The sequence below is a fragment of the Chanodichthys erythropterus genome, chromosome 24, assembly GCF_024489055.1.
Source record: "Chanodichthys erythropterus isolate Z2021 chromosome 24, ASM2448905v1, whole genome shotgun sequence".
NCBI classification, from domain to species: Eukaryota; Metazoa; Chordata; class Actinopteri; order Cypriniformes; family Xenocyprididae; genus Chanodichthys; species Chanodichthys erythropterus.
The window spans coordinates 3,886,029-3,913,652 of record NC_090244.1 but is presented as its reverse complement, the minus strand read 5'-3'; the positions used below and the strand labels follow the sequence as shown (position 1 = coordinate 3,913,652).

The 27,624-nt window shown below is 37.1% G+C and overlaps 1 protein-coding gene across 2 annotated transcripts in view; it reads left to right on the top strand.

Annotated features, from left to right (window-relative positions):
- myrf (myelin regulatory factor) overlaps positions 1–27,624 on the top strand; it is a 40,911-nt gene that overhangs the window by 5,594 nt on the left and 7,693 nt on the right. Inside the window, exons 2-18 of one of the 2 annotated variants that reach the window (XM_067379128.1) lie at positions 14,736–14,826; positions 14,970–15,245; positions 17,378–17,439; positions 17,729–17,951; positions 18,892–18,992; positions 19,076–19,190; positions 20,256–20,451; positions 20,534–20,610; positions 20,714–20,824; positions 21,714–21,804; positions 23,705–23,905; positions 24,103–24,211; positions 24,345–24,454; positions 24,535–24,695; positions 24,786–24,858; positions 26,680–26,762; positions 26,858–26,926. In XM_067379128.1, the coding sequence (XP_067235229.1) occupies positions 14,736–14,826; positions 14,970–15,245; positions 17,378–17,439; positions 17,729–17,951; positions 18,892–18,992; positions 19,076–19,190; positions 20,256–20,451; positions 20,534–20,610; positions 20,714–20,824; positions 21,714–21,804; positions 23,705–23,905; positions 24,103–24,211; positions 24,345–24,454; positions 24,535–24,695; positions 24,786–24,858; positions 26,680–26,762; positions 26,858–26,926 (2,149 nt within the window). Of the gene's footprint in view, positions 1–14,735; positions 14,827–14,969; positions 15,246–17,377; positions 17,440–17,728; positions 17,952–18,891; positions 18,993–19,075; positions 19,191–20,255; positions 20,452–20,533; positions 20,611–20,713; positions 20,825–21,713; positions 21,814–23,704; positions 23,906–24,102; positions 24,212–24,344; positions 24,455–24,534; positions 24,696–24,785; positions 24,859–26,679; positions 26,763–26,857; positions 26,927–27,624 lie in introns of both variants that reach the window. The other variant, XM_067379127.1, reaches the window with a different exon arrangement.

Here is a 27,624-nt window from a genome sequence, read left to right as displayed (position 1 = left end):
TCAGAAAGCGTGTTTAGCCTGATTGAGTGTAGCCATAAGCTGCTTATAGAGGGTACGCATGCCCCCTCTCTCTAATGCACTGGTCCATTCCTGGCATACCTACAAGACTGTTAAAAAACAGAATGAGGTGCGAGTAATGTTTCTTTCTCTTGCGCGTCTCTTTTTTCACTATCGCTGCCTCATTCTGACTCCATTAGTGAGACAGTGTGCAGACAGGGCGAGGGAGAGAGATAACAGACTTAGACGCGCACACAGATGGATGCATGCACACACTCATACATGCTGTGGGTGGGGTGAGATAAGGGCAGGGCACAGGTCATACAAACACACACATGCCAACATGCACAAGCAGAAACATACAGTTTTGGTACACCAGCAGCACACATTAAGCACACAGGCGCTGTGTTTTACAGAGCTGATTGGTCGAAACTCCAGCGTAGGAGTTGATGTTTTGGACCGCAACCCAACCGTGAGCTCCATAACACGAAACTCATCCTTTCGCCACCCAAGCGGATGCCTGCCAGCAAAGTTTTCTACTTAAAGGCATCTAAAATTATTTGGGAAATTATGTCAACCTTTTACAGTAATTGGGTTTATCACAGCAAGGCTGTAACCATGTCTTGAACACTGGGGATACGTCAAAAAAAAAAAAAAAAATTCTTGTCTAGTCACATTCAGTTATGAATGACATAATTTAAATGTTACCATATTTTCAATTCAAAATGGAGAAATTACATTCAAAAAAGTTGAGAAGTTTGCATCACTTTATGTTACTGTGGGTCGTTAAACATATCCATCATAAAACAGTTATCAAAAAATGTAATGTTTAGCTACTTATATCTTACCAAGCTTTCCCTCTTGCAGTGACATCTCTTCTCTTATCTGATGAAGTGTTTACTGGCACAAGGGCGGGGCAACCTATCACTCTCATGAGATTGACCAACTGCAAACCACATCCAATCAATTCCTCATGAACAAAATCAAGCTCCGCCCTACATTTGTTCTTGTTCGAGAAGCAGTCTCACTCAGATGTACGTCACAAAAGGGATGAAAAGACTATCACAACTTCTGTTTCATGTCGCCTTTTAAGTTGAAATTAGGGTTGTGCTGATGGACGATCAGCACAACCCCCCCCCCCAAGCGTGTGTTATTCAAGGCAACAGTTATTTAGAACGTATCACTTTATTGTTTCCATGGTGACGCGTCATTGCTTGTCATGTCACACACCGCAGCACTGTATGACTGATGATCTGCTTTTATGTCAGTTTTCCTTTTTTATTCAAAATATTGACTAATTTGTTAACTATAACATGAAATATCTGATATTCCTATTGTCAAATATGTGAAAGTGGATGTGTTTTGCTATTTAAACAAATTTATAATGATTGTGTTAGTTGAGCTATACACGTTATGGGCATCGCCATGTTAGTTTGTGCCGCAGGTTCTGTTGGATTCACAACATCTTATATGTATTTAAACATCCGAAACCTAAAATAAACATTATGTGGTTGAAAACACTGCATATTTGTGATATATGAAAAGTGCTGGTTTAGAGATGGACGCGCACATTTGAATTTGGCAATTGATCACGTGATGCACTGCACTGAACGTTCTAATCACACCGGTGTTATCGTACGCGTCAAAGGGATAAATGAAGTAATAAAGTAAAATAATGAATAATAATTATATAATAACGAAAAATTTAAATACACCCCCCACCCCCGACACTATGCGATATCATCATCCATCACGATGTTTTACTGTAAACATCGTCAACTGCCAATTTAGGGGACATCGCCCAACCCTAGTTGAAAGGTGTATTTTCTGCACCACTGTCAATGCAAAATGAAATAGCTGAAAAAGTGAATGTTTTCCCAATTTGTTCATATTATTTATTTTGATAAATAATAAATTGAAATTTGGAAATTTGGAAATTTCCTGTGTCTGGGATGTTCTTACAACATCAATAATGCACTTGTTGACTTTTGTGAGGAGATTCCGGCAGGTTAGGTCACATTTATCCTGGTATCAGTGAGTCATGGATCACTCTTGTGTGCGGGTACAGATGGTTCCCGGGGCTGATGTTTGATGGAGGGAATGGTTTGGCCGTTGCGCGTGGTCTCTCTCATGTAACAGTGTATTGCTGTCACTGGAATGCATTGTGTTTGAGCAGCCAGGCCTGTAACATTCACATGCCAGTTTCATTACAACAAACCAAAAATTACACACTTTCCACATTTCAGGTGACCGTGATCCGCTTCCCACATCCTTCTTCCTTTTATTGGAACTCAATATTTAATTTTAGTAATTTTAGTACTTCAGCTTCGGCATTTTTTTTAAGTTTAAGTTTTTCATCTAATATTTATATTTCTGTTTGATTTCAGCTTTATTTCAATTAACAAAATTATTATTTTTTTGTTGTTGTTTTTGTTTTAAAGTTAACACTGCCAGTGCATGTGCACAAACAAATTGGTGCTTCAAAATTTTTTTTATTGAAGTGACCTTTTTTTATATTCAGTAACCTTTCCTGATTCACTGAGTTCATTCAGTAAAAGATTCATTAGTCTGATTCGAACCAGTAACCCCTGAGTTTCCCTGCGTCCCGATGTGCATACTATCGATACTAAATAGTATGTGAGATTACAATAATTGTTTCCCAAAGCATAGTATGTTGAAAAGAGTCTGCCAAAAGTCACCGGAAGGTCTACTGCTTCCAGTAGATTTTCAAAGTGTGGATCCGTGCACACTATAACAGCTAATATTGCCCACAACCCATTGCGCTTTGCAGGAGAATTCAGCTCAGAACTACAAACACGAATAAAAAGTGTTTAACGAATAACGAATAAAAAAACACAAACATGATGGCGGGTCTGCGCAACCGACAGTTGAATAGAATAAGAGAGGTTTGAGTGACAAATAAACAACATTTAACCTGATAAAAATATTTATTTAATGTTATATAATAATAATAATCAATGTGCTACTGCTTTTATCTCCAATACGGTAGGAAAATTAAATTAAATGTAATGTGGAGGATTTTAACTGTGACAAGATGGTTGACAGGCCAGTTTACAGTGACAGGATGCATTTAACTATGCGACAGAGAATAAGTTAAAGATACAATTTAAATGGGTGGTTGATTAGGATTTCACTTTTTTAACTTTAGTTAGTGTGTAATGTTGCTGTTTAATCATAAACAACATATGCAAAGTTAGGCCATCCTTAAAAATATTCTTGTTTGCCGTAACCCGACCGACCCTGTCAATTTAGGACCGACTCAAATTATTAATTTTTTTTTGCTTTAAGTCCGACCGACTTGCAGGCTGTAAATTTGCGTTAAGAACGAACGGCTACATTCTGTCTTTTAAATAAAAACCGTCATGTATGTTTACATTATTAGTTAACGGATGTCACTCTATGGCCGGTGCGTTCGCTTCGTCTCAACCCGTTGAGAGACGAGACGTGCTGACAGATAAAATAATTACACGATTGTGAAAGCCTACGTATATTTCTCTGATTTCTTCAAGCCGTCGTATTTACCATGTTTACTATGGTAATAGCGCGCATAGTCTTAGTGATCAGAATCCACATCGGATCACAAACATAAGTTATTTAAAACACTTGCTGCTGTCTGAAAGTGAGTTTTGAGCTAAAATGATTTTAAAAGTCTTTAATGCTGGTGTTAGTTGATAACCTACATGTAATCATCGGCGCCTCCGTCTCCACACACAGATAAACTCCGCCTTTGCTCATAACCACTCCCTCCTCAAGTCCGAGCTGGCCCGCTTTGGACCAAGTTTTTCGGCAGGCCTAAAAACCCGGGCCGTTGGCCCCGAGGAAGCCCCGAGGAAGCCCCGATGAGGCACGATCAAGCCCCGGAAGTGACAGTGGAAACGCGACTGGCCCAGGCACGCACTAGCACGCCCGCTTTAGGCCCGACAGTGGAAACACGAGGCGTTTCTCAATGTCAAGGAAGGATCCTCGGAAGCCAGAATTTCGAGGATGCTACGTCATCGACATCCGTCAAAGGACTGTTCCAATGTCGAGGATCCTCGGAATTTCAAACAAGGACTGAGTCCTTCGTTCGAAAAATATCCCATACACAGGAAAGGATGCATATGCACGCACAATCCTATGCACGCAGCTTTGCGAACTTGTTCAAAAATGTTTTTAAAAAATGTTGGACGTTAGCGGGCAATATGCTTTCAAATGTAAGTATATTTACGTTACCAAACATTTGATATAACAGTAGTAAATATGTCAGATAAATAAAGTTTAACGTTTAAATGCCAGTACAAATTACTACCGTATTGATATTATAAATTATACAAATACAAATTACGTTATTGATGGCTAACTGAAAAACCGTTGTTAGCTTGTTTGCCATCACCGACATCCTTTATATATGACTAGTTATGTTGTCTAAAGTAATTTAACGTTAATATTATACCATTATACCATTCACAGCGTTATTCATAGCTTTCTCGTATTTTTTAACAGGGACCAAGGAACGGAGGCGTTCATAGGTCTCCGTGTAGAAAACAAGCAGCTGTTTATCGGGGGGTAATGACGCAATGACGTGCACTTGCTAGTCTGTTCCATTTACGTGTTCTCTGAATGCTAAAGAGGAGCCTCGCCTAGACTCTGAAAGAAGTGACTTGGAAGGACCAGTCCTGCCAAGGAAGTATCCTTGACATTGAGAAACGCCTACGGCTGCGCCCGAAGGCATGTGTTGAAAGTGACGTCCCAGTCAGAGACGTCACAATATGCTAATTTGTTTAAATTCATACCTACGTAATCACCATCACCAAAATTGTATTTTTTTTTTTACATTGAAACTTATAAAAAATATATAGACCGACCTACCGACCCTTTTTTTTTTTTACTGTTACTGCAAACCAAAATATTTTTAAGGATGGCCTTACGACGCTCAAAGTTCAATGCAAAGGGAGAGATTTTCTTTTACAGAAATCACTTTTTAAGGACTACAACAAACAGCTGGTAGGGACTACAACAAGCTTCTTCCCGGATTAGTGACATCACAAACCCTAAAATTTACATAAACCCCGCCCCCGGGAACATGCAACAAAGGGGGCGGGGCCATGTTGGGCTGCTTTAGAGAAGAGGAAGAGTTGTTGTAGTAGAGTGTTGTTGTCATGCCGAACTGTTTCACAAACGAGGGTCAATTGGATGAGTTGAATCAACTCCACAGCAACTACATAAATTTATCCACTAACCATTCAGAAACGTCCTAAAAGTTGTATCTTCTTCCTGAGTCTCTCCATCAGTGTCGACTCCGGTTTGAACAATGTAAGGCTGAACACCGTTACTGACAATCCTCATTTTGGCCGGTGAGATTCTCCAGCTTTGTTGTTGTTGAGCTGTTAAAGCTCCACCCTCTTCTGGAAAGGGGGCGGGGAGCAGCATCTCATTTGCATTTAAAGGGACACACACAAAAACGGCGTGTTTTTGCTCACACCCAAATAGGGGCAAATTTGACAAGCTATAATAAATGATCTGTGGGGGATTTTGAGCTGAAACTTCACAGACACATTCTGGAGACACCAGAATCTTGTGAAAGGGGCATTATAGGTCCCCTTTAATGATGTAATAGTATGTCCCAAAGCTTGTCTACTCTTTTGCTACATACTCAAAAGTATGTACTTTTTCTTCACAAAAAGAGCACACAGTTTTAGGGCGTAGTATAAGTAGGCGAATTAGGATGCAGCAACTAATTTTTGAATGAATCATCAAAAGAATCAGTTAATTTGCTCATGAATCAGATTACACTGGTCATGTTGTTTGTTTTTTATATGCAATTCTCTTGGACAACTTGATAGAAAAAAAATTATTATCATTATTATATACAGGCAAAGATAACATTTATTTTTCTATGGCACTGGAGATTCAGCTGCATAGACTCTGCCACTGACACCAGCACTAATAACATATGCAGATCTTTTCACTTGTTGACAGTGGAACATTTAAACTCATATGGCTGATCGGACCACACCAGATAATCTGGCTAGTGACTCGGCATGTTAGTGGGGATTAAACTGGGGCACTGGGGTTAAAATTGGGCCGAGCTGTTGACAATGTTGATGCGTGTGGGACTGTTACTGTTACACCCCTCTGAAAATGTATCATTCCCTGAATTCCTTATTGTTACCCGACATGTTTCCTTTCTCTGCTGACAGTACAAAGGCATTCACTGCTCTCTAACCGCTCTACCATTCTCTCTCTCGTGTTCGTGGACTAAAGGTAAGCTGCTCAGGTCGGCCGGTGCATTCAGTGCTGGTGGGCGACTAGAACTGTGTGTGGTGGCCTGGTACAGCTCTGTCCCATGACTGAGACCTAATCCTGCATTACAACACACACACACACATTCACGTAACCCTGTACCCGCCAGCTGAGGTCCGCGACGGAAAGGTGTATGTTGTTTGGAAGGATATGAGAGACGTCCTGGGTCAAAACACACATCTTCAGTTTTGTAGGTTGTGTCTGTCCTAAAACAAAATGCTGTGGCTTCGAGCAGGTACTGTCTCTCTTTTTCTCTCACACTCAAGTCTTTTCTTATTATTCACATTGCCAGCCCTCATGCATTTGTTCAGTAGCCTATATGTGTGTGTGCATGCTTGGTATGAGTGTGTATTTCTGTGTGAACAATGCAATATTTTCATATGTTAACCTTAATTATTAAGCTTTAGCACGTAACTCACCCTGCATTATTTGTACTAAAGACATGAATGATTGCTGTTATAATTCTAAGTGATTTGCGATTTTTTTTTGACTAACGGACTTTGAAGGAGGAATCCAAACTATTTAATATCATACAGACTTGGGGGTGGGATCCTTTGAGCCAGTAAGCAGCCACCTAGCAACAGCATAGCAACAAGTTAAAAACAATCAGAACTCACTTTAGCATCATGTTGGCGGTTGGCCTACAAATTGACATCATGGTTAAACAACTTGATCGCTGAAACACTCCAGTAAAGTGTCCAATAAAAACCTTAGTTTTTGTTAGATTCTCTTAAAAATAAAGGTTCTTTATTATTGGCATCGATGATTCCATGAAGAACCTTTATCATCCATGGAACCTTTTTACTGGACAAAAGATTCTTTATAGTGAAAAAAAAAGTTCTTTAGATCATTAAAATGTTCTTCACACTAAGAAAAAAATGGTTCTTTTTTAGAATGTTCACTGAAAGGTTCTTCTATGACATCACTGCAAAAACACCCTTTATTTTTAAGAGAGCAGTGACAATATCAGTGTGTGTTTTGTCTGGTTCTGATTGCAGTTTTACAGTTCTCTCATCACGTCAATAATTGGGTAACTAAGACACATGTTTTCCTCTCTAACTGTGTGGATACTCAGATGAATGCTGTATTGATCACTGTGATGCTGTGTGTGTTTTTGTCTTTCTAAGGTAGTGTTTACCATTTGATAATGTTGTGGACTTCGCTCTATAATACTTTACTCTGGTGTGAATTAGAGCTTAATGATTAACATGCATAAGAAGTCACATACAATGATCGGTTTCACATGGAAACGAATGTAGAGAAACAGGGCATATGCCGAGGGAGGTAAAGAGAGATAGAGATATAAATGGAGACAGGGAGGAGGGGTGTATGGCATATCGTTGACTGTGATTAATGAGCTCTCAAGGGAGAGTTTCTGATTCGGCCCCTCAGAGATGGCAAATGCTTTAGTTCAGAATCATCACTTCTAAATACAAAATACTTCTTGATCAGCCAATGATGGAAGGGAAACCAATCAAAAAGTAGAGTTACAATGTGTTAAAATGATTTTACTATGCAACCCTCTACAATGCAAGTAAATCAGTCACATATGCGACCAACGTCTAGTAAATTGTACGATTTCAGATGTTGAGTTAGAGGCAAAAAAAGTTTAGCGCGGATAGAGCGCCCTCTGTTGGTTTCTGTGAAACACGCGCACTCAACATTAGAGAAAGCATATGCGGGGCTCGTTGACAGAAATGTCACTGTCCTGAGAGGGCCAGGGCTGTGTCGTCATGAAAGTTTATCATTTGCATGCACTTTCAAGCCTTGCCAATTTAAACATTCAAGCACAAGAAGATGCAAAAGATAACAGAAAGACGCATCTGACAGCTTTCTTTCACGTCTTGTGCTTGAACGGACAATTTCACACAAAATTATGTAAAAATGCCAGTTTTGGCGAGTATCCTAGTAAACATAGTTGGTTATTTCTTAAGTGAATGTAAACAGTTGAGAAAGTAAACATGTGTAACAGTATATTGGATCAGTGCATTAGCTTCAGAATTAAAATTTCCAGATAATTTACTCACCCCATGTCATCCAAGATGTTCATGTCTTTCTTTCTAGTGTCAAAAAGAAATTTTTGAGGAAAACATTCTAGAATTTTTCTGCATTTAGTGGACTTCAACAGTCCAAATTGCAGTTTCAGTGCAGCTTCAAAGAGCTCTACATGATCCCAGACTAGGAATAAGGGTCTTATCTAGTAAAACAATCAGCAACTTTCTTAAAAAAAAAAAAATTATATACTTTTTAACCACAAATGCTTATCTTGCACTGCTCTGTGGTCCGCCACGCATGACGTAGGCGGAAGTACTGATCCAGTGTCTACAAAGCTAATATGCAAAGACTAAGTCAAAAAAGGTAAAGGTGAAGTTGGAGGAGTTTTTTGCCCTACCGTGGTACTTCCGCCTACGTCATGTGACCTTTCCAAATAGATAGATAGATAGACAGAGATTGATCAATTGATGGATTTTTCTGGTGCGGAATTGGAACTATCCAATTCATAAACTTTTGATTGTGTTCTGTTAGTATTGTCAAGCTGGTGAGTTTGTGTTTGAATGGTTATATTTTAATAAGCTTTGAATTGTTCAACAACAGTTGAGATTAGTTTAGCTCTGGCATTTTAAATTGATTTAGTGGTGTTTACAAGTTTTGAAACAAGCATATGAATTTAATCTTTTTACACTGAACAAATGTCAACACACATATATTCAGCAATATTGAGTGGGGGAAAAAGTTTGTGAGCTTGTGGTTTTAATTGAATGTGATGAGATAAAACGATTATTTCACAGTGTAACAGAAAATAATGCCAAGACAACACGTTTTTAGTGATCTTCACAGACCATGTGCATGCATACACATACAAACATTTGAACATACAAATGTACAAACCCTGATCCTAACATCATAAATATCATAAAAACATCCTAAACCATTTTACAAAACAACACAGAGCGCATGTGTTTGTTAAAATCATCTCCTTCTCTCTTTTTCAACATCACTCTCTCACTCTTTTCCCCCACTCTCATTCCTGTCAGTCAATCTAGCAGCCGTTATCAGCTCTGGCCTGGCAGATTTACAGCAGGAGGATAGAAACATCTGGATCATATTTAGTAAAATCATCCCTCTCCGTTCCTATTTGCCCTGCTGGCACACTCATAAAACTGTCAGAGCGGAGACCCCGATCGGTTGGTTTTTCACTGCAGAGCAGCAGTTTCATTACTCAGTATAATTTTTGATATTATACTTATAAAAAAGTGTTTCGTAAATCACAGTTGAGATAACTCAAGTGGTTTATGGTAAGTGACTGCTTTGGTAATCTCACAACCACAGAAATTATCCATGAGGATTCACAGGTGGATCAGGTGTCAGAACTGTCCATGCTGTTCTTGGTCACGAAGAAAACAGCTTTGGGATATTTTGAGAGTCAGGATTGTGTCGTTTCTTTGTGTGGCATATTGTTTGGGTCAGGACATCCACTGAGGCGGGATGTGATCCCTCTCAGGCTGTGGGAGGCTGATGGACCAGAGAGTTTTCCCAACACTAACACAGGAATTCTTCACATTCCGGCTTCGTTAGTGGTCTAATCTATCAAAGAAAGCAAGAGAGCGAGTGAGATCAGGGGTTTAGTGGGGGTCTCGACTATACCTCCACCTGACCTTGGGCTGAATCCCCTCATTCTCTCCATCCGCTTACTTTGTGTAATTCTGTATTTGTTGTTGAAACTTGTACTTCAGTGACTGAATACATGGACTTTATTTTTCAACATCAAGATCTTAGATTATAATTTGTTTGATTGTATAAAGGAAAGATTATTATGGAAGCTTGTTTCTACCACTAAATAAAAATATTAATTCTGACTTTATATCAAGCAATTCTGACTTTATTTCTTGCAATTCTGACTTTATATCTCGCAATTCTGACTTTATATCTCGCAATTCTGACTTTATATCACGCAATTCTGACTTTATATCAAGCAATTCTGACTTTATATCAAGCAATTCAGACTTTATATCAAGCAATTCTGACTTTATATCAAGCAATTCAGACTTTATATCAAGCAATTCGGACTTTATATCAAGCAATTCTGACTTTATATCACGCAATTCTGACTTTATATCACGCAATTCTGACTTTATATCAAGCAATTCTGACTTTATATCACACAATTCTGACTTTATATCAAGCAATTCTGACTTTATATCAAGCAATTCTGACTTTATATCACGCAATTCTGACTTTATATCAAGCAATTCTGACTTTATATCAAGCAATTCTGACTTTATATCTCGCAATTCAGACTTTATATCAAGCAATTCTGACTTTATATCTCGCAATTCTGACTTTATATCAAGCAATTCAGACTTTATATCAAGTAATTCGGACTTTATATCAAGCAATTCGGACTTTATATCAAGCAATTCTGACTTTATATCACGCAATTCTGACTTTATATCACGCAATTCTGACTTTATATCAAGCAATTCGGACTTTATATCAAGCAATTCTGACTTTATATCAAGCAATTCTGACTTTATATCACACAATTCTGACTTTATATCAAGCAATTCTGACTTTATATCAAGCAATTCTGACTTTATATCACGCAATTCTGACTTTATATCAAGCAATTCTGACTTTATATCAAGCAATTCTGACTTTATATCTCGCAATTCAGACTTTATATCAAGCAATTCTGACTTTATATCTCGCAATTCTGACTTTATATCACGCAATTCTGACTTTATATCAAGCAATTCGGACTTTATATCACGCAATTCTGACTTTATATCACGCAATTCTGACTTTATATCAAGCAATTCTGACTTTATATCACACAATTCTGACTTTATATCAAGCAATTCTGACTTTATATCAAGCAATTCTGACTTTATATCACGCAATTCTGACTTTATATCAAGCAATTCGGACTTTATATCAAGCAATTCTGACTTTATATCTCGCAATTCAGACTTTATATCAAGCAATTCGGACTTTATATCAAGCAATTCTGACTTTATATCAAGCAATTCTGACTTTATATCACGCAATTCTGACTTTATATCACGCAATTCTGACTTTATATCAAGCAATTCTGACTTTATATCAAGCAATTCTGACTTTATATCAAGCAATTCTGACTTTATATCAAGCAATTCTGACTTTATATCAAGCAATTCTGACTTTATATCAAGCAATTCTGACTTTATATCAAGCAATTCTGACTTTATATCAAGCAATTCAGACTTTATATCAAGCAATTCTGACTTTATATCAAGCAATTCTGACTTTATATCAAGCAATTCAGACTTTATATCAAGTAATTCGGACTTTATATCAAGCAATTCGGACTTTATATCAAGCAATTCGGACTTTATATCAAGCAATTCTGACTTTATATCACGCAATTCTGACTTTATATCAAGCAATTCTGACTTTATATCAAGCAATTCTGACTTTATATCACGCAATTCTGACTTTATATCTCGCAATTCTGACTTTATATCAAGCAATTCTGACTTTATATCAAGCAATTCTGACTTTATATCAAGCAATTCAGACTTTATATCAAGCAATTCTGACTTTATATCAAGCAATTCAGACTTTATATCAAGCAATTCGGACTTTATATCAAGCAATTCTGACTTTATATCACGCAATTCTGACTTTATATCACGCAATTCTGACTTTATATCACACAATTCTGACTATAACTCTCAATTCTGACTTTATATCAAGCAATTCTGACTTTATATCAAGCAATTCTGACTTTATATCTCGCAATTCTGACTTTATATCAAGCAATTCTGACTTTATATCAAGCAATTCTGACTTTATATCTCGCAATTCAGACTTTATATCACGCAATTCTGACTTTATATCAAGCAATTCGGACTTTATATCAAGCAATTCGGACTTTATATCAAGCAATTCGGACTTTATATCACGCAATTCTGACTTTATATCACGCAATTCTGACTTTATATCAAGCAATTCTGACTTTATATCACACAATTCTGACTTTATATCAAGCAATTCTGACTTTATATCACGCAATTCTGACTTTATATCAAGCAATTCTGACTTTATATCAAGCAATTCTGACTTTATATCTCGCAATTCAGACTTTATATCAAGCAATTCTGACTTTATATCTCGCAATTCTGACTTTATATCAAGCAATTCAGACTTTATATCAAGTAATTCGGACTTTATATCAAGCAATTCGGACTTTATATCAAGCAATTCTGACTTTATATCATGCAATTCTGACTTTATATCACGCACTTCTGACTTTATATCAAGCAATTCTGACTTTATATCACGCAATTCTGACTTTATATCAAGCAATTCTGACTTTATATCTCGCAATTCGGACTTTATATCAAGCAATTCGGACTTTATATCTCGCAATTCTGACTTTATAACAAGCAATTCGGACTTTATATCAAGCAATTCGGACTTTATATCAAGCAATTCGGACTTTATATCAAGCAATTCTGACTTTATATCACGCAATTCTGACTTTATATCACGCACTTCTGACTTTATATCAAGCAATTCGGACTTTATATCAAGCAATTCTGACTTTATATCACGCAATTCTGACTTTATATCACGCACTTCTGACTTTATATCAAGCAATTCGGACTTTATATCAAGCAATTCTGACTTTATATCACGCAATTCTGACTTTATATCTCGCAATTCTGACTTTATATCAAGCAATTCAGACTTTATATCAAGTAATTCGGACTTTATATCAAGCAATTCGGACTTTATATCAAGCAATTCTGACTTTATATCACGCAATTCTGACTTTATATCAAGCAATTCTGACTTTATATCAAGCAATTCTGACTTTATATCACGCAATTCTGACTTTATATCAAGCAATTCTGACTTTATATCAAGCAATTCGGACTTTATATCAAGCAATTCTGACTTTATATCACGCAATTCTGACTTTATATCAAGCAATTCTGACTTTATATCACGCAATTCTGACTTTATATCAAGCAATTCTGACTTTATATCAAGCAATTCTGACTTTATATCTCGCAATTCTGACTTTATATCAAGCAATTCGGACTTTATATCTCGCAATTCTGATTTTATATCAAGCAATTCTGACTTTATAACAAGCAATTCTGACTTTATATCAAGCAATTCGGACTTTATATCTCGCAATTCTGATTTTATATCAAGCAATTCTGACTTTATATCAAGCAATTCGGACTTTATATCTCGCAATTCTGATTTTATATCAAGCAATTCTGACTTTATAACAAGCAATTCGGACTTTATATCAAGCAATTCGGACTTTATATCAAGCAATTCGGACTTTATATCACGCAATTCTGACTTTATATCACGCAATTCTGACTTTATATCAAGCAATTCTGACTTTATATCAAACAATTCTGACTTTATATCAAGCAATTCTGACTTTATATCAAACAATTCTGACTTTATATCAAGCAATTCGGACTTTATATCAAGCAATTCGGACTTTATATCAAGTAATTCTGACTTTATATCACGCAATTTTGATTTTATATGAAGCAATTCGGACTTTATATCTCACAATACATGTTTTTTTTCCCCAGTGGACTTAAGGAAAGGAATTACAACTTTATATTAGTTTGTTTTTTGTTGTTATTTTAATGTTTGATTTTTCAAAATTTAAAGTTTTTTTCTTTACATTTATATTGACCCAAAGCAAAATGAATTAATTAATTATACATTAAATACATTTTAAAATACAAAATTATTCATTTAAAAATTATGTTTTTTTAAAAGTTAAATAACATTCATATATGTTCATAATGATGAATTTTAAAATATTCATTCAATTAAAAAAAAATAAGAACATGAACATACTTTTTGATTAAATAACTGGTAAATTGCCTAAAGAGAAACACAGATTGTGCAAGAAAAGATGCTTTATTTGGTTTAAGTGTGCGGGGTCAGTTGGCCTGGGTGAGAGTGACGTATTGCAGGTGTTGCAAACAGAGTGATTACAGACGGGTCATGTGGTGCAGATTTGGAGAGATTTGGTAAAGAAGTGGACAAGGGGGGCAGAGGAGAGAGGCAAGGATTGGAAAAGAGAGAAAAGCTACTTTGTAAGTAGCTTTTCTTTGAAAGTGACAGACCTTCTTCATGTTATGTGTAACTTGCAAGACATTTATGTCTTTACTGACCTCATCTGTGTTCCCCATATGAACTTATGTCATTAATCTGGCTATTAAACAAGCAAATCAGAAGTGTTGCAAGCCACATGAATCATAATACCGTCTGTCTTTTTTTGTTAAGATGTTGTGAAACTGTTATTTTATCACTGTAGAAACGGTGCGTAGGAACACGATACTCATCCTCCTCTCTCACTCTCTTCTTCTACCTTTTTCTGTCTCTCTCTCCCTCTGTTTCCCTCATAGGTCATGATATTAACAGCTCTTTGGAGCCAACAAACATTGACACCAGTATCCTGGAGGAATACATCAGCAAAGAGGACGACAGCACTGACATGTATGTACGGTTGAGTTTCTGTGTGTAATCTGGAGACTGTTTGTACCACTCGGTACACCAAATTTGTTATGATTATGTGCTTATTTTGATAATAATGAGTCATTTTGGCCATCAGCTGGTGATTTGTTTTTTTTTCCCTCCAGTTGTTTCACAGAGGTCCACAGCACCCCAGGACCCCAGTATACTTCACCCCAGGCCGGGGCATCCTCTTCAGGGGGGTTAGGGTGTGGCGTGAGCCCCCCCATCCCCCTGCGCCAGGGCGCCGTCCCTTCTCTGCCCCAGGCCTGCCAGAATCCCTATCCACCTCCACCACCACTGGGCCACCTCAGACACAACTACCCCTGCCTGGGGCAACAGCAGAGCCAAACACCCCAACAGCCACACGTCAAACCGGACCACCGCGGACAGTACGCACCCGGGTAAGAGAAAGAGAGCCGAGAGGAGCAAATATGGCATAAATATGTAAGTGATTTGTATGTAAACATATGATTTTCAGTATAAAAAAATCTACCCCTAAATCTGCGTCAGGCGCGTAAAACCCAAAGTATACTTAGTTTCCTAAGGCTGAGTAAGACAGACGGAGGAGTGAACTGGGAATAAGCACTGAGACATAAGATGAATGGGTCAGGCCTGATATCCTGTGAGGAATTGTGCAATCAGTAATGCTCTTTTATAATGTTGCCCGAAAGGAGGCGGCAGGTATGTCATTAGTGAGCTTTTTGATGGGTTTCCAATTAAAACAAGAACTGATTCACTACAGTGGTCCTATGTTTAGTGCTGCATGCAAAGGCATCACTTTTAATAAACTTCAGTGTGTGCATCATTCATTTTTTTTTATATATATGATCATTTACACAGTTACTGTCATAACTTGTTTTCATGACACATTTATTGTGTGACAAAATGAGTCGCAATGAGCAACATTTTGTTATTCTTACAATCAATATTAAAAAAAACTTTAAAACGATGTATGATTTGTTTAAAATCTGACAAAAAATGTGACTGAGCTACACCTGCTTAAAATCGACAGAGTCTGGAAAGTCAATTGAGAAAAATTGAGTTGAAGGATTAGTTCACTTTCAAATGAAAATTACCCCAAGCTTTACTCACCCTCAAGCCATCCTAGCTGTATATGACTTTATTCTTTCTGATGAACACAATCGTAGAAATATTAATAAATATCCCGATGCATCCAAGCTTTATAATGGCAGTAATGCGTTACCAAACGAATATAAGCTGAAGAAAGTGTCTCCATCCACATCCATCCATCATAAACATACTCCACATGGCTCCGGGGGTTAATAAAGTACTTCTGAAGCGAAACGATGCATTTGTGTAAAAAAATATATATATTTAACAAGTTATGAAGTAAAATATCTAGCTTCTGCCAGACTGCCTTTCGTATTCTTCAAAAAGCTTATGCTGTACGTCCTACGCCTTCCCTATTCAACTTACGGAATTGACGTGACGCCAGTTCCGTTTTTTCCGTAATTTGAATGCCACCAATTTTTGTTTACATCAGCATAAGTTTGAAAATCACATTTCATTGGTTTAGACTCATGCCATTGAGAATTCTCTACGAATTCTCTAGTGTTTTACAACTGAAGCCCTTCCGGTTCAAAACGCCCTCTCAAAACGGGACTCAAACCCGGGTCCGTCTGCATGGGAGTCAGGTGCCCTGTCAGGCTAAAGGCCGCAGTCTCTCAGGGGTTTACACACACAGCTCTTACTAGCCTACATCTGTAACACAACGATACCAAACTTGTGTTGAAGGAAGGGCCAGTCCCTGAGAAGCGAGCAGAGAAAAACGTAATTTTTCATGGTCAAAAAGTACTCCTCTCAGAAAACACACAAATAAAGATACTCTTAGATGTTTAATTGCTATTTGGAGCATTGGTATCCCTAGGCGAGGGCTTAATGAACTAATTTTTGTGAAAACCTCAATTTCGACCAAAATTGACATTTTTCACTTGCTTTGCCTGTGCGCATTCTGACTCTTTTTGCCAGCTCGGGTCATATGTATTAAAAAATTAAGACATTACTAACAGGTAAAGTAAATATAATGAATATTTAAGCTAATATAGCGCATATATTTCCCCTCTAGAGTTCATTTCTCTAGTGAACTAACATGCTGTGGACACTAAATGACTCAACTGAGGTAAATGTGATGCTACATGAGATATTAGTCTCAAGCTGTTTTATTGATGTCTTTCCAAAAAACACTGGTTGAGAGATTACACGTAAACATATCTGTGCATAGATCGCCTGTTCTTCTTCTGCGCTTGTTCTTGTTGTGGCAGTTAACAAACAGCATTGCATTACCGCGCGCGCCCCCTTCTGGATTGGAGTGTGGCTCGCCTGTGACTCACTGTATTCGTCGTCTGACTGTATGCATGGAACCGTTACGTCCATGCCGTTACACCCCTAATATCAACACATTAAAATGATTCAGAATAACTTGCAATCACAAAACACTGACAATCACTCATGATGTTGTGTATTTAATGTGTGTAATGTGCATACATTGGGTTTAATGTTATTACTTTTGCAGAACACTTCCCGAGTCCCCTCCAGACTCCAGCTCAGAGCCGTATTCACCCCAGCAAGCCAACGGTAAGTTCAATCCACCTGAATGATTTAATCAAACCATTTGAGCAGCGTTAAATAATCAAGACTGAAAGTTAAAAAAACATTAACATAAAGTTGTTTATTTATTCTTTTAGTTTTAAATATATTGTCGATAAATGTGGACATAAAAACAATTATTTAAAACAGCTGACTGCTGGATTTTGTTAATTTTTTTGTGCTTAATAATGAAGTGTACTATTAGCATGGTGACGAATAAGAACTTATGATGCTAATTTAAGGAAACATAACATGCTTTTTAATTATTCCATCCCAGATCCGCACATGCTCAGGACAATGACGCCCGAGAACATGTGTCACATGACCAGTCCTCCGCCTCTCCCAACACACCCCCTCTATCCCAGCATGCACCGGGACATGTACCTTAAGCCAGAGCCCATGATCTCGCAGTATCCGATTGGTCCGACCAGCGGCGGGGGCGGAGACATTCAACAGACTCAGATGCTACATCAACTCCTGCAACATCCACAAGGACCAGAGTAATCACTCAGAAATTATACTTTCATAGCTCAGGGGACTTCAATGAGTATGACCAAAATTATTTACCTGAAGGACCCTCTGAGATTTTATGAAATGTTAAACTTTTAATACATTTTATATGTATTATTTTACAATAAGTTTGCGTGATGTCGTTCCATGTCATTAAAATTAATAAAAAACAAAAATATTTATTTTATTTTTTCACATTCAACGGTACTGTTACAAAACCTCATGAACTGAAAAAAAATATGATTTCAATATAAATTTTACGTGTTTTTTTTTTTAGCATTTTAATTTAGAGTTAGATTATTTTAATATATAATAATAATTAATGCATGTAAATTTAATTTAATTTAATATAATTTTTCATCCTGTGGCCCGCTTGGAAGTTTGCTGAAGTTTTTTTTATTTTATTTTATTTTATTTTATTTTATTTTATTTTATTTTATTTTATTTTATTTTATTTTATTTTATTTTATTTTATTTTATTTTATTTTATTTCACATTCAGCAGTCTCAAATTCAGTGTGGTATTTTCTGGCATTTTAATTTAGATTAGAATTAGATTATTTAAACATATTAATAAAAATGTATTAATTGTAATGCTTTTAAGTCATTTTTGGGCCCCGGCCTGCTGGTTTTATTTTAGTTTAGTTTAGTTTAGTTTAGTTTAGTTTACATTTAGCAGTGTCACATTCAGTGTTTTTCTTTTAGCATTTTAATTTAGATTTAAATTAATTTAATTAAATTTTGTTACATTATTTAAATATATTAATAATAATTTATTAATTCAAATGCTTTTAAGTCATCCTGTGGCCCCTTTAAAAGTTTGCTAAGGCCCCTTAGTGAGCCCCGGACCCCTGGTTTGAGACCCCTGGACCAGCAGTGTCAAAGGCCAAACTTTTCCACATCAACGAACGCATGCTTTGTGTTTCTCCAGTGGGATTCCTGTACATCCGGCAAAGAAGAGAAAACATTCAGACTCTCCCAACAGCACTCTCAACTCCCAGATACTCACGGGCATCATCAAACAAGAGCCAGGTACACACACACACACACACAGGTACACAAGCACGATTGCATTTTCAGCGCTATATGATGTATATGCATTCGTGCTTTCACAGGTTTGATGCAGGATGCAGAAAACTCATACCTGGATCCAAACTATCAGTGCATAAAGTGGCAGGCGCACCAGCAGAACAAATGGACTACGTTATACGACTCCAATGGAAAAGAACTGTGGGTGCTGCCCTAATTCTACACACCTCTGCACTTAGATTTATGACAGAGGAATGAGAAATGCATTGAGGGCAAAAGTGTGTGTTTGGGATTTAATGGGGTATAGGGAGGTATCAGGCTGTACTGAAAGAGATAGAAAAGAGAGAGAGATGGATGGTAGCGGCCAGGGAATTCCTATGAGGTGAGCAGCATGTAGGAGTGAGAGCAAGAGCAGAGATCTGGCTTATGAGAGAGAGGAATGAAAATGAACAGAGAGAGAATAATTATAATGAAAAAATGGCATGACTTTAGGTTTTGTACCACGATAATTAAAAAAAATAGCTCAGAATTTAGGTTATTCTAAGTACTTTTTATGATAAATATTTTATTGATAAATATAAATTAAGTATAAATTAACATATTATAAATTTAATATGTTAATATTATATATTTTATTATTATATATTAGTATATAATATATATTTAGTAAGTTAATATTTATATCTACTTTATTTATTTTATGTGTATCTGTGGTGAAATGTCTCTTTAACCCAATAGGCCTCTTCGATAAGAACTGACCGAAAAATTTTACGTTTCTAATTTTTAAAATAGTTTGCTTCATCGGAATGGGATGACACTTGGTGACTTGTGTCGCATTTGCTATGTGAACACACAAAAAATTCATGGACATCATTCTGATAACTTTAAAACTCTATTTAAAAAAAAAAATTATAAATTAATTAGAAAAAATAGCTCATAAAAATTGTATAAATATTGCATAGTATCATAAAATCCCTTCAAAATTCTAAATAATAATCAAAAAATATTATTGAAAAAAAAATATGTATTACATTGATTTTCCTGAAGGAAAAAAAAAAGTTACGTTTCAAAGTCACTTTTGACCGTGAAGTGTGACCCAAAAATGAAGGGGCTCAGAAAGATAATAGATAAAAGAACAGATTTTTTGGGCCTATATATAATTTATTTCATTATATATTATCCTTCTGAAGTCCTCTTATGTTAGTAAAGATATTTTAAACCCTCTCCATGCTGTTTTCTTTTCTTTTTATCTTTCTGCTTCTCCAGTCCGATGCCTACCTATAGGGTGGATGCAGATAAGGGTTTTAACTTCTCCTTGGCTGATGATGCATTTGTGTGTCAGAAGAAGAACCACTTCCAGGTGACCGTGTACATCGGAATGCCAGGAGATCCCAAATACGTGAAGACCGGAGAGGGGCTGCAGCCCATCGAATGCTTTTACCTAAAACTCAATGGGGTCAAGGTGAGTCTAACAACCAGTCATAACTACTAATGTCTGTAAACTCTTGCATAATGTAGCATGTTTTTATCTACCTGTCTTCCAGCTGGAAGCAATGAATCAGTCCATTAATGTGGAACAGTCGCAGTCTGACCGGAGCAAACGACCCTTTAAACCAGTGTTGTAAGTCTTTTTTACACCAGTTGTGGGAGTTTCTGTGAAATATCACGTGTTAAGAGTGTGGATTTGAGTCATGTGATATTAATGTTAACCATTTGTTTCACAGAGTGACATTGCCGCCAGAGCAGGTTACAAAGGTAACGGTGGGTCGTCTCCACTTCAGCGAGACCACAGCCAATAACATGAGAAAGAAAGGCAAGCCGAACCCCGACCAGAGGTATGAAATATGGCCATGCCAAAGAAAAACTAACCAGGTTTATTTACAACAACTATAGTTTATTAGGGGTGTAACGGTACATGTATTCGCCCCGACAAGAAAAAACAACCAAAAACAAGAGTTCAGATGGCACACAAAAGCTTGCAAGTAGCCTATACGCTGTGACTCGATACATTTTTGTGACGCGTTCCACAAACTTTACGGAAAGGAGTCCAGGATGGCAGAAAGCTACATCCTGTTTGTTACTTTATTTTTCAAAAGCACAAAGTTTTTTTTTTATTGTGAGTGTAGAGTGTACAGAAATAAAACCAGACACATACGTTACAGTTTAGAATGATGTCTTACTCTTATCTGTATGGATTGGAGTATTTTAAGTTGTTTCCACTTATAATGAGACAAATTCATCTAGCATTGCGCCGATCTATGTCATGATTTTGGGGAAGTCTCAATACTACAGTCCAGTGATGAAATATGCGTGTCCTGGAAATGGGAAGCCTCAGGTGCTGCTTCGCTTGCCGTCTCCTCGTGGAAAGGTGAAGAAGACTCTTTTTCTCCTTCTCGCTCATCTATCTCAATATTGAACTTTGTGCATCCGCCATTGTCACTGCATGTTAATGAATTCTCACGCGCAAAGGAAATTACAGTATAGGCTACGCACAACACGTTTAATTTAACCAATAATGGAGGGGCGGACATGTAAATGTACCAAACTCTTAACGAACCATGATCCCAAAACCGAGGTGCGCATCGAACTGTGACTTTTGTGTACCATTACACCCCTATTGTTTATTGACAACACCTGACTGTCTGATTGATTCCGTAAGATCAAAATAGCACTCTAAATCTCTTCTGATTTTCATTAAAAACATTTAAATTTGTGTTGGTGTAGGTACTTCATGCTGGTGGTAGCTCTTCAGGCTCAGTGTCACAGTCAGAGCTTCACGGTGGCGGCTCACGTCTCCGAGAGGATCATCGTCAGGGTAACCGCTGTCAGTCTGGTCGTGTCTGTCTGACCGACCTCCTCCAATCACAGCCTGTTTCTGTGTGTCAATTATCCGCCTCTGACCAATCAATATTACTGTTAAAGCCTGCCGTGCTCAAATGATTCGTTTTTATGCTCTTGACGCTTGAGTTTGCCTATGTTTTTGATTTCTTGCCTCTTTATTTCAGTGTTTTTTTGTGTATTACATTTTTTAATGGTATTTTTGAGTTTTTATTCTTAATGAGAAAAGATTCTGAGGAAATAATAAATCTTTATTAGGAATGCACCGATACCACTTTTTCTAGAATGAGTGCGATACCAATACTTTGTTTTTTTGCACTTACCGATACTGATTATCGATACCTGCGTTTTCAATGAATTTGTGATTTTTACAAATATTGGGTAGAGAAACCAAAAGAATAGGAACCATATTAACTGGCTTAATTTGTTGAATAGATGTCATTTTCTTGGTTACAGTAATTACACTGCAAAAAATATTTTCTTTCTCAGTTGTTTTTTTTCCAGTACAAATATCTAAACATTCTTAAATCTTAAAGACACATTTACATAAAAATACCATAATATGTTTGCAGATATTTATTAAACATACTGAGTTCACATACTCATTTCTCTGAAAACCTTTGCTACAGCCAGTTATTTTACTTTGAAATTTGCGTTCCGTGTAGGAATTTCTGTTTCTGTTTTGGTCTGTGCAAGACCGCACATTGCCAATTTACCCAATAGTATTTCGCCACCCCGGGTTGCCAGTTGGAGGAAAAAACATGCAGTGAATTGCAGCCATGGAAGCCAGTGAACAAACTGGTTCAGGGATCGCAGATTCTACCCGACCTAAAAAGCCTCAGCATCCATCTAAAAATCTCTATGAACGGGAGCATTTTAAAACACGATATCAGCTCATCATAAATCAATAAATCAGCTAATTATCTTACAGTGTGTATGTCTCTTCGCCTTCCAATGTTAGTTGATCTTGCTCCTGTTGCGTGTCTTTAAACTGGCAACCCGTGAGAGCGTTGAGTCTGAGGGGAAGGGGGCGGGGCTAACAATATTTTGAATTTAGACTGCAGTACCCATTTCAACCACTAGCTGTCATTCTTACATAGAGCACATTTAAATTAAGTTTATTTTTCTGACCCCATTGGCAGATATTTTTAAGTGGTTTCATTTTAATACATTTTTCATAAAACAAGACTTAATATGTTAAGTAATTTTGCTTCCTGAGTAAAAGTATCTTGTTGTAAAAATATTTAGATATTTAGGTATTTGTACTGGAAAATAAGATAAAAATACTAAAGAAAATCATGTTTTGCGGTGTATGCCTGTTAAAAAAAATCTATTGTACAAGCGTATGTTACTTTTTCTGTTCATTCTGTTGCTCTGTCGTACTTTATTTTTCATTTAAAACAGACCTACAAAGCCCTTTTCACAAGATATAATATAAGTCACTGGTGTGTCTGTGAAGTTTCAGCTCAAAATACCCCACAGATCATTTATTATAGCTTGTCAAATTTGTATAAGAGGGCGGAGCTTTAACAGCTCAACAACAACAAAGCTGGAGAATCTCACGCAGCCAAAATGAGGATTGTCAGTAACGGTGTTCACGGTATCAGTGCATCCCTAATCTTTATTATATGTTAAATGTAAATATGTATATATAAATATTTTATGTGTAAACTTATTTAAAAATCAGCTGAATTTGCAGTAACACAAGACCTTCCCTTCCCAGCCAATTACAAAAATTATTGTTCTATTACTTAGTCCTTTCTTTCTTTCTCTTTCTTTCTTTCTTTCTTTCTTTCTTTCTTTCTTTCTTTCTTTCTTTCTTTCTTTCTTTCTTTCTTTCTTTCTTCTCTCTCTGTCTCTCTTCCTCTGTCTCTCAGGCATCTAATCCAGGTCAGTTTGAGAGTGACAGTGAAGTGTTGTGGCAGAGAGGGCAGATGCCAGACTCTGTGTATCATCACGGCCGAGTGGGCATTAACACGGACCGGCCGGACGAGGCCCTGGTTGTCCACGGCAATGTGAAGGTCATGGGATCCCTTGTGCATCCTTCCGATATTAGAGCCAAGGAGAATGTGAAGGAGGTACATTCTGATGTGTGTGCATAGCTCTCCTTACACATACACAAGGTCCGAACTTCCCTTACCAATGGTGGGGGAATAGAAAACATTTTTTATTGGCCCTGAGGATATTTCCATCATGCTTTCCTATAATGGAATGATTTAGCTGCTTTTGCTCAGACAGTGCACAAATATCTCTTACACTTGCTCTCTTTCTCCAGGTGGACACCACTGATAACCTGAGGCGGATTTCTCAAATGAGGCTGGTGCATTATCAGTATAAGCCTGAGTTTGCAGCCACAGTGGGCATCGACACCACCGCTGAGACCGGTACTGTCCCCACAGATCAATCCCAGGTTTAGGGTTAAGGGATAGAATATACAGCTTGTAAAGTACAAAAATCATTTTGTCTGAGGAATATCGCCTTAAAACATGGAAACCCAACGTGTGTGTGTGTTATCAGGGGTGATCGCTCAGGAGGTCCAGCAGATTCTACCGGAGGCTGTGAAAGAGGGAGGAGATGTGGTGTGTGCTAACGGAGAGACCATCCCTAATCTACTGGTGGTCAATAAAGTACGAGCGCTCACACACATTCTTACAGATGCCCAAACAGTCTCTCTGCCTCCCTCTCATGTGTGTGCTTGATGCTACAGGATCGGATCTTCATGGAGAACGTGGGAGCGGTGAAGGAGCTCTGCAAACTCACTGATAATCTGGAGACTCGCATTGACGAGCTCGAACGCTGGAGCCGAAAACTAGCCAAACTGCGTCGGCTAGACAGCATGAAGAGCACCGTCAGTGGGAGCACGGTCAGGTGTGTGTGTTTGTGTATGAAGCTGTGCAATCACAGGTGCATCTGTCTGAGTGAGTTCAAAGTCTGAAGAAATATGCTCCTTTTTTCTAGCCAATCAGGAAGCTATTTTAGCAGAACAGGAAGTGGTCCACTCAAGAAAAAAACAACTAAGCCAGGAAGCAAGGTATGATTTATGTCAGCCTACCTCTTTTAAAAATATATACATATACTGTGTTCCAAATTATTATGCAAGTGACATGAAGTAGGATTTTAGTACAATAAACATTCAGATTTGTATCTGAAGCTGCTGGAGTCACTGGAGTCTCAAAAAACACTTCATGCAGGCTTACAGTGGGTTTAGAAATACATTTTAAAACCGTTAGGGGGTGAATAATAGGATGTATATTCATATAGTATATAGATTCGGATAGAATTATATTGGATGGGATAAAATAATGGGAAATATCATGGGATAATGGGATATAATGGAATAAAATCTTATGGAATGGAATAGAACCATATGGAATGGGATAGAATCGTATGAAATGGGATAGAATCTTATGGAATGGGATAGAATCATATTCAGTGGGATAGAATCTTATGGAATGGGATGGAATCATATGGAATGGGATAGAATCTTATGGAATGGAACAGAATCGTATGGAATGGAATAGAATCTTATGGAAAGGAATAGAATCATATGGAATGAGATAGAATCATATGGAAGGGAATAGAACCATATGGAATGGGATAGAATCTTATGGAATGGGATAAAATCTTATGAAATGGGATAGAATCATATGGAATGGGATAGAATCGTATGGAAGGGGATAGAATCATATGGAATGGGATAGAATCTTATGGAATGGAATAGAATAATATGGAATGGGATGAAATCTTATGGAATGGAATAGAATCATATAGGATGGGATAGAATCATATGGTATTGAGTAGAATCATATTGGATGAGAGAGAATCCTATGGAATGGAATAGAATACTGGATTGGATAAAATCATGTGGATTTGAATACAATCATATGGAATGGAATAGGATCATAAAATGGAATAGAATCATAGAACCATATGGAATGGGATGTGATAGAATCATATGGAATGGGATAGAATCTTATGGAATGGGATAAAATCTTATGAAATGGGATAGAATCATATGGAATGGGATAGAATCGTATGGAAGGGGATAGAATCATATGGAATGGGATAGAATCTTATGGAATGGAATAGAATAATATGGAATGGGATGAAATCTTATGGAATGGAATAGAATCATATAGGATGGGATAGAATCATATGGTATTGAGTAGAATCATATTGGATGAGAGAGAATCCTATGGAATGGAATAGAATACTGGATTGGATAAAATCATGTGGATTTGAATACAATCATATGGAATGGAATAGGATCATAAAATGGAATAGAATCATAGAACCATATGGAATGGGATGTGATAGAATCATATGGAATGAGATAGAATCTTATGGAATGGAATAGAATCGTATGGAATGGAATAGAATCATATGGAAGGAGATAGAATCGTTTGGAAGGGAATAGAACCATATGGAATGGGATAGAATCTTATGGAATGGAATAGAATCATATGGAATTTAATAGAATCATATAGGATTGGATAGAATCATGTGGTATTGAGTAGAATCGTATTGGATGAGAGAGAATCCAATGGAATTATAGATTCCATTATATTGAGAATTATATTGGATGGGATCGATGGGATTGAATACAATCATATGGAATGGAGTAGGATCATAGAATGGTATATAGAACCATATGGAATGGAATATAATCAAATCAGATGGGATAGGATAGATTCATAGAATGGGATAGGATACAGTCATAAAGAATTGGATTGCATAGAGTCAATCAGTGGAACGAGATGAGATGGAATGGAATAACATTGAATAGAATGGGATAAGATGAGGTAATGTGAGATGGAATGGGATAGAATGATTATTGAGATGTGTGTTGCAGAGGTCCGTCACAGAGCAGAGCTGTCTGAGTCACAGATTCATGCAGGGCACCATCCTGGCGCTGGTCATCATAATGGCCTTCAGGTGAGAGAGGAAATCATTCACCCCAAAACTTCAGAATGAAGATTTTGAGTCTCCGTTTCATGCTCATTATCATCTCTCTCTGTCTCGTTCTCTAGTGTCATATCCATGTCCATCCTCTATGTGCTCAATCTTCAACACCATGGAAGCATAAGTGATGTTGAGGGGTATGTACATCTTCACACACAAGCATCCATTCACACGTCTTTCTCTTGGTTTCTGTATGTTCTCGTTTGATACCCTCTTGCTTATTTCTCTTAGTGTTGTTTGTAGCTCTGCGTCCCACTGCCTTCTTTTCGTCTCTTGGACGCCCTTCCTCACTACAACAGTCACATTCTGTCCATCCTTCTGTTTGTGGTATGCTGTCCACTTTCCTTCTCTCTGTTCCTCTATCACTTCATCTTCCCGTCCAGCACTGATAGATTTCCAGTCCTACATTTCCAAAGAGAACCTATTCAGGAAAATTGTAGTAATCAGAGGTTGCTCGAGCATAGACTACCGCTCAAAAGTTTGGGGTTGGAATTTTTTTCAATGTTTTTAAAAGAAGTTTCCTCAGCTCACCAAGGCTGCATTTATTTGATCAAAATACAGTAACATTGTGAAATATTATTACAATTTTTTGGAATTAAAAAGGTAATTGCAACTTTTTATGTCACAATTTTGCCTTTTATCTCGCAATTGCAAACAATTGATAACAATTATGCAATTACGCAAGACAATAATTGCCATAAGAGTATCAAGCTATAAAACAAATGTGTATAGCAGCTCAGATGATTTAATATTGGGAAAATTGAGGAGAAATGTTTGATTTTACATTGAGATCTCTGACTGACAAATCTGAGCAAAGTTTGGGACAGTTATTCTC